The sequence below is a fragment of the Leishmania braziliensis genome, chromosome 32 (genome assembly GCF_000002845.2).
Source record: "Leishmania braziliensis MHOM/BR/75/M2904 complete genome, chromosome 32".
NCBI lineage: Eukaryota > Euglenozoa > Kinetoplastea > Trypanosomatida > Trypanosomatidae > Leishmania > Leishmania braziliensis.
The window spans coordinates 751,985-764,775 of record NC_009324.2 but is presented as its reverse complement, the minus strand read 5'-3'; the positions used below and the strand labels follow the sequence as shown (position 1 = coordinate 764,775).

At 55.7% G+C, this 12,791-nt stretch overlaps 3 protein-coding genes across 3 annotated transcripts; all 3 read left to right on the top strand.

Annotated features, from left to right (window-relative positions):
- Positions 1-3,787: 3,787 nt before the first annotated feature.
- Positions 3,788-5,107, top strand: LBRM_32_2110 (conserved hypothetical protein; the record flags this gene model as incomplete). Its single annotated transcript, XM_001567516.1, has 1 exon — positions 3,788-5,107. The coding sequence occupies one exon, from the start codon at positions 3,788-3,790 to the stop codon at positions 5,105-5,107; it is 1,320 nt and encodes a 439-aa protein (XP_001567566.1).
- Positions 5,108-7,733: 2,626 nt separating this feature from the next.
- On the top strand, positions 7,734-9,341 carry LBRM_32_2100 (conserved hypothetical protein; the record flags this gene model as incomplete). Its single annotated transcript, XM_001567515.2, has 1 exon — positions 7,734-9,341. The coding sequence occupies one exon, from the start codon at positions 7,734-7,736 to the stop codon at positions 9,339-9,341; it is 1,608 nt and encodes a 535-aa protein (XP_001567565.2).
- Positions 9,342-10,920: 1,579 nt separating this feature from the next.
- Positions 10,921-12,741, top strand: LBRM_32_2090 (conserved hypothetical protein; the record flags this gene model as incomplete). The annotated part of the gene is made up of 1 exon (XM_001567514.2): positions 10,921-12,741. The coding sequence occupies one exon, from the start codon at positions 10,921-10,923 to the stop codon at positions 12,739-12,741; it is 1,821 nt and encodes a 606-aa protein (XP_001567564.2).
- Between the last annotated feature and the right edge of the window lie 50 nt (positions 12,742-12,791).

Genomic DNA, 12,791 nt, shown 5'->3' with positions numbered 1-12,791 from the left:
TTTTTTCCTTTGTGCTTTCGGCGTTCGGTGACGATGGTGTGCAGTGTGGCAGTGCGGCACCGTCTGTGAGGTTGTGTGCCGCTCTCTAACTGTATGCCTTCTTTCTCAGCCTTCTTCCCACTCAACCTCGATGCGTGTGTCTGTGTCTCTTTTTTCATGATGTCGTTGACTTCTTCATTCAATTTCCCTCGTGCTTCTTTCCTTCGTTGCCACCGCACTTGATGTTCATAGTGAAAATACAACACACACACACACACACACACACACGCAAAAAAAAAAAAAAGAAGCGAACGAACACGAAAATGGTGGGTGAACTCTCATGTACTGTAGCTCTTCTGTTGGTGGTTCCTTTTTGTTTCTTCCTCATCTTTTCTCCTCTCTCTCTCGGTGTGTCCCTCTAGTGTTTTTTTTTCTCCCCTTTTAACTCTATGCGCGCCCCTGATGTGGAGCTCTCTCGCTGTCCTTCTCTCTTTTGTTACTTGTATGCGTTACAAACAAGGAGCAGCTCAGCACCTTCATGTCAAGCTGACCGGCTCTGTGGCCTCACCCAAGCGAAAGAGGACGAGGCGAGAGAGAGAGAGAGAGAGAGGGAGGGAGAGAGTCGTGTATGGGTGCGTGGCTGTGTGTCTTTAAGGACGTGAGCCGAACCAGAAAGCAGGGCGGACAACAAAAGAGGACGGGCACGACTTGAGATGCCCTGCGGGTGCCGGTTTCGGATCGTGCTAGAGGATAGGTGTGTGTGTGTGTGTGTGCTTGTGGGGACTGTTTGACTAGATGACCTGCGCTACACCCTGTCCTCTTTTACAGGTTTTCTTCCCTGCCTCGACAACGGTGCAAAGCCTATCCAGGGCGTTGCCTCGGTTATTAACAAGGTTGCTGAGCGGCAGACTGCCTTTCTGTGGTCCGCCTACGTTGCATCCGTGCGTCACTGCTCTTGTGAAGCACACATGGCAAGTGATAGTAGAGTAGCCCAAGAACCGGAAGATGAAGTCTTTCCCCTTTGCTCTCTCTTTATCGCGTTCTGCATATGCACCCGCAGTGGCTTCGCTCCGTAATCCCTCCCACTTCAACCGCTTGCGTTCTACAAATCTCTCTTTCTTTTGCCGATGCTTTACGTGCCTTATAGCGTACACATGTACCATAGGAAGAACGAAAAGGGCGTGAAAAAGTGCATTGTTGCATCATACAAGAACTGCACCGTGTCTCCTGTCTTGAGCTGAGATAAAAAAGCGATGAGCATGACAGCACCATCCTTCCTCCTCCTATCGTTTTCCGTGCCCTTCCCTTCCCCACACCCAGAGTGAGGCGCTTCTGCACCTTTCACACCCACTTCAGACCGAAGAAGATCGCTTCCGCTTCTCTTCTCACGGAGCGCAGTATCCTTACGAGTCTCTACGACACGATAGCATGTAAAGGAAAACAGGGGGAAAAAAAAAATAAGACATCCACACGACAGTTTCGCATCAAAGGTAAAACTGTCGTGTGGATGTCTTATTTTTTTTCCCCCTGTTTTCCTTCGTCGGTGCTGATGCGGCGCTTTACTCTCCTTGTTTCTAGATAGCGGTTCTACGCGCGTGTATATATATATATGCGTGTGTGTGTGTGTGTGTGACAGTATACACATATACCGTTGTGCGTGTCTGCGAGTCTGTCGTTGATCACTCGCTTATCTTTCTCTTGTGCGCGTGTCTCTTGTCGTCTGTTTTTTTTTTCTGCTATCGTCGTTTGTGGGGCTCATTCACCCTTCATCAGTTTTGCCTCTTTGTTTCATTTTATCTACTTCCTTTCCCTTCTCGGATGCATTACCTTCTTCTTTCGCCGAGCAGGTGCTTGTTGCTGCGCTCAAGGCTGGCACTGTGCAGTGACCTTGGTGGGGGTTGCTGTATCTCTCGGCACTAACCCGATTCTGCCTTTTTTTTTCGCTTCGTGTGTCTTTCCAGCTCGTTGAGCTTCAGCTTTTATACGTCTGTCAGTGTGTCGTCGTTTTCAGAGTCGTTCCACAGCACCCCCTCAGTGTGCGTCACTTCCACGTTCTCCCTTTTTCCTTCGCTTCTTGGCGTCGCTCTACTACTCTCTGCAGCCGGGGCACACCGCAGTACGTGGCGTCATCACGGTGCCCCCATCACCCACTCTGTGTGTGTGGAGAGAAGCGATGCAGTCCCCCACCCCGTCTCCCTGCCAATGCCGAGCCACTTCTGGTGCTGACAGGGTCACGCACCCACGGTGCAGGGGGGCCGGAGTGGTGCATCGCTGCTGGTGTCGGCGGCCAGGTCGTGGGCTGCGCTGCGTCGGAGCGGCCCGCGACCGTGAAGGCGTCTGTGGCCCCTGCGTGGTGTGCAGGGTGTGCCAGCGTGAGTCGCCCGCCCCTCACCCGGCCCTCGCTGCCCGCTGGCGTGGGGAGGCCGAGTGTCATTCCGAGGGGTGCACGGCGTGGCGGCCGGCGAAGGGGGTGGGCGGTGTAGTGAACGAGGCTGGGGCTGTGCTGTGAGGTGGCCGAGTCGGCGCGTTGCTGTGGCGCGTGTGTCCACGGCTGCTTTGCGGGACGAGATGGGCCCCTGCAGGACGTGGCGGCGGGCGGAGTGGTGTCCGAGGCGGTGCTGGGACTCACGTGCTGCATGGCAGAGAGTGGGTAGGGTGAAAGCCGAAAGAATTGCAGTACTTCTCTTGGTGACATGCTTGTGCTTGTGAAGGAATGCATGCACGGTGCGCAAAGACACGCTATACGATAAGAGGCTTATGTGTGGGTGTCGAAGTTGTGTGCACGGATACCTCCCTGCGTTACGAAGCCTGACACACAAGGCAACGGAAGGCGTCTGCCTTCTTTCCTGGTGTTTAGTTCGATGTATTTTTGGCTCTTTTTTGGGCGCTTGTGCTCCCTTTGGAGGCCTACTTTAACCCCTTTACCACGCTGAACGCCCCCTCTTTCTCGGTCACTCTTACTCTGTTTCTACCGCCTCCTCTTTCTCTGGTCGTCATGGGTGCCCCTCCTGTCGCTCTTTTTTTTCGCCTTTGGCCTCTCACCACCCTTGTCGGTTCTTTCCGGCCCGCTGCTCAGGGACACCTTGTAGGTTTGTGCTGTTCCTGCCGCGTACTTTGATGCCCATAATCTCCCCCTCTTCCATTTATTTTTGACTCGTTTTGTCTTTGTTTTCTGTTGCGTATCGTATCGTACCCTCCCTCACTCTCTCTCCTGTGAACTCAAGCAGTTTCACAAGGCGGTGAAGTATTGAGGGGCAAAACTTAGTAGCTCCTAGCCACGCGGCACCAGACTCCCTCGAGACACAGAATATTCATGAAGCGACTTGGCCACGCGTGCATTCGCGCGACTGCCCCTCTTCGGCGACATGCAGGCGCGAATATGCGCCACTGGAGGGTGGAGGCATTACTCAGTATTGAAACGGCTTCGCTGCTGCGGGGGTGGGTGGTGTCCTCTCGTCAGAGTCGTTTAGCGGCGGTGGCAACCTTTTCACCTACACGCATGGCTGCCACTTTTCCTAATATGCGAAGCAGCAGCTGTATGCCTAGCGGGAGCAGCACTGACAGCAGCGGCCGTGTATCTGAGTCGAAGTTGATCTTTTCAGTGTCGACATCTTCCCCGGTGTCGACGTCTATCTCGAGTCCCATTGTCAGCGCATCCGGCACGAATGCTCCGACGTTGAGGGGAAACGGAGAAGTCGTGATGCTGAACTTCTCGCAGGGCATAAAAGACTACCGATGGAGCGTCATCCCTGGCACGGACAGGGTGTGCGCCCCGTCGGTACGGCGCCGAGAAACGGTATCGAATCAAATGCGACTCTTCGGTATGCCTAAAGGCTTCCCGGACACAACCGCTGCTGGGTTTCAGCGGTTTTTCTACCTGTCGCTAACAAGTTCCTTTGTGTCCAACTTCGCTTCCTCGATCGGGTATCAGTCGCTGCTCAGCGGCTTCTTCCTCGGTTCCTCGCCGCAGTTGTGGATGCTCAAGGATCTCGCCCCTGCCCTGCTCGCGGCCTACATGGCGAATCAAGTCGTCTCCTATGAGAACCGACCAAAGTTCTGGTTTGTCGTGAGCGTCTTGATGAACAACATTATGGTCATGTCCGACATGCTGATTCCGTCCGTGGTACCGAACCACCTCCTCGCCGCTGCTATCGTCACCTCGACCGTAAAGCAGTCCTCGGCGCTCATGTACTTTGTGGCGCGCGCCTCGACACTTCAACACTACGCCATCAACAACAACCTCGCCGAGCTGACGAAGAAGTTCAACTCCTTCGGCATGGTATCCTACACAATCGCGACGGCACTGGGTATCCTGTACTGCACCTACATTGCTAGTTTCACGATGCAGCTCTTCACTGTCGCCGTCTGCTGTGCAGCGAACATGCTTCTCTCCTCCAGGATGATGATGCCCATCTCGTTTCGTTTGCTCAACTTCGACACGATGAAACTTCTGCTGCGCGCCTTTATCATGGAGAAGCGTCGCATCATGACACCACAGGAGATATCCGACCTGCTTGGGGTGCGCATGCTGCCGTTGCCGGCGCTCAAGAAGGCGGGCATCGCGCTTGATGTGGCCACGCACCTCGTGTACATCAGCCCTCCAGTGGACAAGCTGCTGATTCGCTCTGACACGCTGGAGGAGGATGTACTGTATGTAAATAACGACCATACGTTCATGCTGGCCATGTGGAAGCCTGCCTTTCTGCCGCTCACGCTACGAGAATGCTGGGAACGCTACGAGTTTCCCGTGTTGCCGCACTTCTTCCGGATTGGTAGCTGGCGGCGCCGCTCACAGGAGGTTCTCGACATGGAGGAGAAATTCCATGGCCAGCGTCTGGTGCTCTTGGTGCATCAGAAGTGCACCGCAAAGCAGCTGATTACGGCGCATCTCATCATGTACACCGCGGTGCTGCGACACGCAGCCACAGAAGTGAACCTTCGTCGCTTCCTGCGCAAGTGCCATGGTGAGCAAGAACTTTGGCAAACCCGTGGGGAGGAGTTCAGGAAGATGCTACAGGCTGCTGGCTGGGACGTCCAGCTGCCGATCTTGGACCACCACAGCTTCCGCTTGTCGGAGCTCATTTTGCCGCCCTCCATGCGCGGAGCGCCGGTGGGCAGAGGAGGTTAGTCTTGGCAGCTTGAAGGTGCGCGCACAGGTTGGTAAAGAAGGTAGGCTTTCTCAACCACACTCAGCAGGAGCGACTTGTCTTTTTCAGTGTATTTTACTCTGTTTCCCTCCTCTTGGAAACCGGGCACACCGCAGTGCGTGGCGTCATCACGGTGCCCCCATCACCCACTCTGTGTGTGTGGAGAGAAGCGATGCAGCCCCCCACCCCGTCTCCCTGCCAATGCCGAGCCACTTCTGGTGCTGACAGGGTCACGCACCCACGGTGCAGGGGGGCCGGAGTGGTGCATCGCTGCTGGTGTCGGCGGCCAGGTCGTGGGCTGCGCTGCGTCAGAGCGGCCCGCGACCGTGAAGGCGTCTGTGGCCCCTGCGTGGTGTGCAGGGTGTGCCAGCGTGAGTCGCCCGCCCCTCACCCGGCCCTCGCTGCCCGCTGACGTGGGGAGGCCGAGTGTCATTCCGAGGGGTGCACGGCGTGGCGGCCGGCGAAGGGGGTGGGCGGTGTAGTGAACGAGGCTGGGGCTGTGCTGTGAGGTGGCCGAGTCGGCGCGTTGCTGTGGCGCGTGTGTCCACGGCTGCTTTGCGGGACGCGATGGGCCCCTGCAGGACGTGGCGGCGGGCGGAGTGGTGTCCGAGGCGGTGCTGGGACTCACGTGCGGCATGGCAGAGAGTGGGTAGGGTGAAAGCCGAAAGAATCGCTTTCCGATTGCGCTTTTTAGCTGTTTCGGGACGGTTGCTGCCGCTGTGGTCTTCGGGGTGCAATGCCTTGCAGCACGCAACACGCGGCACTTGTTGCTGATGGGCACAAAAGGGTCTGCAATGTGTGTGAGAAGAAAGCTCGAGAGCAGCGCCGATGTCACACCACAAGAGAGGGAGTGGGTAACCAGGCAAGCAGAGATGTTCGATATTGCGTATGTGGTGGCGTTCACTGCTACGTTGGGTGACGCCCATGTATTGTGTTCTCTTTTTTTTTTTGGTTATAATATAATTTTTGGTCGGGCTACGGATTTATGTCACTCTCCTGCCTGTATTGTTGTACAGTGCCGCCCGCTCCTTTTTCCATCTCTTAGGAAGATGAAGCCTCGCTAATGGTTCTGTACTTGCATATAGGCCATGGCAAACGTGCATTACAGACGAGGCAATGGGGACCAATCTCACTTGCCTTCTCCCATCTTCCTCTTCTTACCCGACGCAGATGAGAGCAGCTGAGCACCCCTTTCCCCCCGCTGAACGAAGAAGTGAACGAGACGGTTGGCTTCGTCAGGGTTCTTTTCAGGGAGTGAAGTTGTCATTTCTCTGTTTCGAAGTGACGCCCATTTACATCTCCCGCCTTTTTTTTATCTATTTTTTTCTTTTTTTTTTTTTTCTAAGGCTTTGTTGTTTGGTGTTTGTTGTTCCACTTCAATCACGAAGTAGGACACCTCTTCCTCTTCTTCGCTCTCTTTTCTCCCTCCTCTTTTGTCTTCACCCCTCTACCCTCCTCACCTCTCTCCCCACAAAAAAAAAAAAACAGTTTTGCTCTCTTGTAGAGGCCTCTCCGCTACTTTCCTCTGTTCTTTTTTTTCCTATCGTTTTGGAGGGGGTGTGGTGAGCGCGGCGCCTTCCAAGCGCGGTGCACGGCTACACGTGTCTGGTGTATTGGCAGCTCTCTTTTCCTTCATCTTGGGCAAGATGTTAGCCAGCTTTACCTACCTCGTCTGTGAGTTCAAGTCAGTCGCAGTCTACCCGCCCTCTCCCCCTCGTCATGTGAGTCACCGGGTGAGACAGGATGAATGGGGAAGGGTGGGCACACCACTTTCGAAGAACTCACTAGAACGATAAACAGCGATTCTGCAGTAGCCGAATGCAGAGGTCAGCTTTCCTTACATGGCTACGTCCAACACGTTTGTGGCGTTTCCTATAAAAGGTTAGAGATTCGGATGGAGCGCCTCAGCTCAATTATCTTCTCTTTACTCTTCTCTCTGATTTCACATTAGCGAGAGCAGGAAGTATTCTCATGCATATGTGTGATGGGGAAGGGATGCTTTCTTATTTTAGCACCCCTTCCTCATCGAAAAAATGGGAACGAAAACCGTAGAGCGTCGATCATCTCTGGATGCAGTGCAACCTGCGTCTCTTTTTTTTTCTCTCGCGATGCAAATGTACAAAGACCTGTAGCAGCTCTGCTAGGTTTTTACATAGAAGGAAACATATTTCTCGGCGCCTGAAGAGGCCTTTCTTTCTATTTTCCTCGGTACACAGCCTTGGTTTCTCGCTGTCGCTCCTTCTATATTCTCTACACCTACTGTCTCTCCCCTCTTCTTAGCTCGTGCAATCCACAGGGACTTGAATAATTTGCACAAACTATCAGTGAAGCAGTAGCACTTAGTTACCCCCGTGCACGCTATCGCTGTCGCATCTGTGGAGTAACTGCGCACCTTTCTGCACTTAATTTTCCTCTAGTCCTCTGTCTGCCGCTCTCACGACACCGTACTCAGCACTCTTACACGTAGTCTCCACTCGCCCCCAGCGCTCCTAGTACAGCTTCTCAGCCCAACAGCCGACTTTGCACTCTGCTGGTGCACGTGTGCACCTCTGTTCGTTCTTCTTCTTTCTTTGCCCCAGCATCAGTGAACGATATATACACTCGACGATGGCGATTATCGCTCAGAGCTTCTCGGACCACTACGCGGAGCTTGTCACTCGCGTGCCGACCTACACGGAGTTGTTGCTTCATGTGCAGCGGCGAGAGGTCGGCGAGCGCAAGGCGCTTGAGGAGAGGTGCCGAATGGCCTTCCAAGATGTCCTTCACGTCGCTGCGGTGATGATCGCCGACAACAAAGCACTTGCGAGGGGAGGTGTGCTGGCTCGCCGAAATCGCTTTGAATTGGCGCTCTACAAAAAGGAGACGTCTGTGTGGTTCGAGGCAGTGCCGCCGCGGCAGGTGGCCCTGCCCACAGGTCGCCCGTTTCGCGCTTTTCCATACGCTGCCTTTGCGGAGCTGCAGCAAGAGGAGCGGGAGCTGCGGCAGTGGAGCTACGGTGTGGAGCGTCGCCTTCGCGAGCACATCGAAGAAGTGTGCAGCCGTACGTGGTTTTTCCTCAACCTTCTAAAGGACACGATGGCGAGGGAAACCTTGTCCCGGCAGCGACTGGAGTACGAGGAGGATGAAGTCTTCACTTCAGTCAAGCAGCGCTTTTTCCGTGCAGTGCCTGCTGACTACTACCGCCACCTCGTGATCACACGCTACGGCCCAACGACCCCTGCGGTAGAGCCGGTGAGGGACCTGGGCTTTGAGGAGATTGAAGAGGATGCACGCGCCATGCTCATGGCGGAGGAGGAGGCTTCTCGAGCGTCTGTGTTTCAGTATCTGCAAGGCGTGTACGCCATGCAGCTCTTTGCGCTGAACCACTGCGAGGTCATCAGCCGCTACGAGCTGGAAGAGGAGGAACGCAACACGCTCTTTCCACTTGTCGCGCAGTGCTGCCGCGATGACTTTGGCATTCTATTTTACTATGTCCCTGCACTTGCGCTGCATTTCAGCTCGTCGCAGCCGTGCATGCGTGCGCTCTGTCTTGCCCAGCTGCAAGAGGCGCCGAGGCGGACGGCGGCCGTCAAGGCGCGCTTCTCCTGGGTACCTGCCCACACGCTCGCCGGTGTGGACAGCGATCTCGACGACCAGGCAGCTCGGGACGAGATGGACGAGGGTATGGAGGTAGGGGCGGAGGTGACCGACGACAACACAGGCGGCTACGACGATTCCATCAATTCACCGTCGCCGCCGCTGGAGAGGATGGTGACTGCACCTGGGACTTCTTCCGTGGTGTTCGAGCCGGAGATTGGCACCTCAGAGGCATCTGGGCTGGAGACACGGCAGGAGAAATTGGAGATGGCGACACCGCCGACGGCGGAGGATGTTGTCGTACCGTGCGCTGACGAGGAGCCGACGCCGGTCACAGTGGTGAGTGTAACACCGGGGGCGGATGACGCCCCGCAGCACGTGCTCTATGCATACACGACTGAGGAGGTCATCATGCCTGTGCTCTACGCCTATGAGAAGATGGAGGCACAATTACCTGTCACCTACACGTACGAAGAGGCTCAGGCAGTGCCGGAGGATGCTTTCACTGCTGCTTCCTCTCACGAGAGCTCCACGTGCATACTAACGCCGCAGCCACCGCAGTGCGCTATCTACACCAATTTCGAAGTGTTTCCTGGTGACCCGTTCGCCTGGTCTCCTCAGAACGGAAAGAAGTCGTAGACGCCTCCTAAATCGAGGCAAGCGGTGACTTGTTCAGCTGAGCGAAGAGGACTGAGAAGTGCTGAGGATTTGGCTGTGACCGATAAAGGGAGGGTCAGTCAAGACGTTTCTCTCGTGCGGCGTTGCTCGTTCTTTCTTCCTCACTTCCCTCATGAAATGATCGATGGGACGGCAAGAGTGACGTCCCCTGCATCCGCTACCGCTCCTTCTTGCCCTTCGCCCTTGCGTGGAGGTTCATTCTCACAAACCGTTTCTTTCGTTCTTGCTGTGGGGCCTGTCGCATTCCTAACTGACAACACTCACTGCCCTCCCCCCTCCCGCATCTCCGATGTCTGTGTTCCCGTGTGATTGTATGTATACTGTACTTGCTGAGCCTCTCCGTCTCCCCCCCCTCTATGTGTGCGCGGGTATGTCGGGCTCTTATTTTCTACTGGATGTCTTTACTCTTCATGTAAATGCTTGTTTGTTTCCTTTCCTGGAAGGGTTTTCCGTCGTTCATGATGATGTCTCTCTCGCTCTCTCAATCTTTCATTCTCCCACCCTCTCTGTTTCCATTCATTTTTTGTCTTTCCCACTCTCTTGGGGAGGAGGTCGGCAGGTTGTATGCCCGCTTGTGCGAGCACTCTTCTCCTTCCACTGCTCCCTCTCCTTCAGTTGTTGTTTTTTTCGTGGTGTGTGCGCGTCGTTCTCTTGTTCTACTTTTCCTCTATGTTAGTGTTGACGGACTGACTCCACCCACTTCTTCCCTTCTTTCTCCTTCCTCAGCTTCGCCTTTCTCTCCCACCCACCACAGTTCTGAAGGTGTTCGTTCGAGAGAAAGAAGTGACCGTAGCAACAACGACGGCGACAGAAAAGCGGCATCCCAGAGGCCATGTGCGTGCAGGAGAGCTGCTGAGTTGCGATGTTTTAGTACACGAGAGAGACGCCCGCGGGGAGGTCTAACCAGTACTGCTCTCTTGATCAGTGCTCTCACAGGGCACATAGGCAGAGGCCGGTGGCAGACGGTTCGCACCGGCTACTTTGAATACTGTGCAGGCGCCCCCTTTCTTCTTGGCCCTTTATTTCCTCCTCTGCCTTGTGTGGCAGCTACTCAGAAGCCCCCCGGGAGTGTTGGTTCTCTGCTCAGGAAACCCTCGAAGGTGCATGCTGGACCTCGCGCCTGCATGAACGATCCGTTCTTCTTATCTCACTCCCTCCTCCCCATCCCCCCACCCCACCATCTCTCCGCTTCCCGTCAAGCAGCGTTCTTTTCGGTACAGCGGTGTTGTGTCCAAATCGCACGCATAGGCGCACCGTACTTGCAGTCCTCTATAGACACTCTCGCGGCGCTGCCACTGTCATAATCACCGACCATTAGGCACCACGCGTAGTGTGACTCTTCGCTTCTCGTGTATGGTTTGGCACACAGTCACATGCGAACTGTAGAAGCAAAGCACCTGGGAAAGTCAGAGCACGCACGCACACACCCACACGCACATATAGATCCAACAAGCACAAGAGCTGAGCTACGAAGGACTTGATCTCTTCAGTCGCGACGTCTTGTTTTGCCCTCTTCTCCCTTTTCCACGCGCCAGTCGTTATGCACGACTATCAATACAACCTGGAGGTGGTGAGTGTCGTCCCGGACAAGGTGCTCACCGGTACCGCGGACGGGCTTCGACACAAACTCATCCTTCACTGCTCCCAGCGCGATGCGACGATGGACTGCACCGTCACACCGTCTACGTTCGAAGTGCGCAACGCACCCGCCCTGGAGTACGTTTCAATCTCACTTGTGGCCCTCGATGACGCAGGCGGTACCCAGCGGGTCGAGGCGAGCTTGGCGGAGCCTCTCCTCGTAGGCGGTCTACATCGCATTGTTGGTGCAGAGTGGGTGGCTTTAAGCTCCACATCTCTTGTCGACTCCGTCGCCAAGGCATCCTCGCCTGTGTGTCGCGTCTTTGTAGTTTGGTCGATGACGCGAATGGATGGCTGTCCAGTAAGGACGAACAATGTGGAAACCTCGCTGACAGAGACGCCGCTTCCGGAGCCAACCCCAGCCATGTCGCCTCTCATGGCGTCGCTTTGCGTGCCATCTTCTGAGAAGGACTGCTCGTCGCCGAATCGTTTCAACTCAACGCAACGAGGTGTAGCTGCGGAGCTTCAGAACGCACAGGCAAATACACTCAAGGTGACTGCCACAGCCGCACCTACAACAACGACTACCACCAACACATTCGCCGCCACCAGTGCTGCCCGACCTCACCCATGGAGCTCTCGTGCCGTCGATGGATTGGGTCTACCAACACTGTCTGGCGTCGGCTACAGCGTGGCAATTTCGTCACCTCTTATCGCCGTTGAGGCTCCCTCGTATCGAGGCAGCAGATGGACCGAAAGCACCATCGGACCTCTCTCTACCGATGTCAGTTCTTTGTCCGTCCTCATCTCTCGACTGGTGTTGGACAGCAGCGTCGCTAACCCCGAGATCAGCGCAGCAGGACAAACGGCACGCGTCTCTATTGCACTCGATGAGGAGCAGGAGGAAAGTCAGCAACGCCTGGTGAATGACTGCGGCGACGCTTGCCGTGCGCCAAGCGATCATGCAGGTGGGTTCACGGCGGCGGCGCATGATCCACTGCACCGCGGTTCCGCCGCCGATGTGGAGAGCAGCAGCGGGGCCTCTGCCACGAGTGCGCTCTCCGGACTTGTGGAACCCCAGGTGGGTGGTTTACAAGATGCGGTGCTAGAGCAGTTTCCCTTCTGCAGTGTGTCGCTCACCTCGAAGGCCGAGATGGCTGCCTCATCACCGGATGCGCCAATGTCTGTGCTGGCTGTTGAATCAAGCGCAAACACAGCGCACGTGGAAGAGGGTGCCCAGGACACCGACGCCTCTACCGCCCACGCTGACTTTCTGCAGCTCGACCCAGCATTTGCCGTAACCGACGCGCTAGCTGTTACGCGGGTGGACTACTATGCATCCAGCACACAGGCGATCGGTGCTGTTCCTCTCCAGACTCGACTCCAGAACTTGTACACGGTGCCGTCGCCGCAGGTGCTAGATCGCTTGAAAGATCAGCTGGCACCACCTTCTTTGTCTCCGTCGTCGTCAACAGCAGAACGGGAGCCCGTCACCTCTCATGGGCTGTGGGGTGAGCGGCCGCGACCGATTAGCTTCTCTCGTTCGGTCGGAAGCAGCGGTTCTGCACAGGAGGAGATTCGGCGCGAGCACGAGGCGAGGCGCAGCTGCGGCGCGCTCCTTACTGGCCTGCAGATCGATGACAGAGACAGCAGCGCGAGCTTGTTGACTTCGTCCCTGGCTTTGGTGAAAGGGCACTACGTGGAGGCGCGCACTGAATCTGCTCTATCCCTGCTGCGATGGAAGGCGCTTGAAGGACTGCGGCGACGACTTATCATGTACTGAGATTCCACCATCTTCGTTCCGGTGGAGGGTTGCACAAATGGAGACGCCGA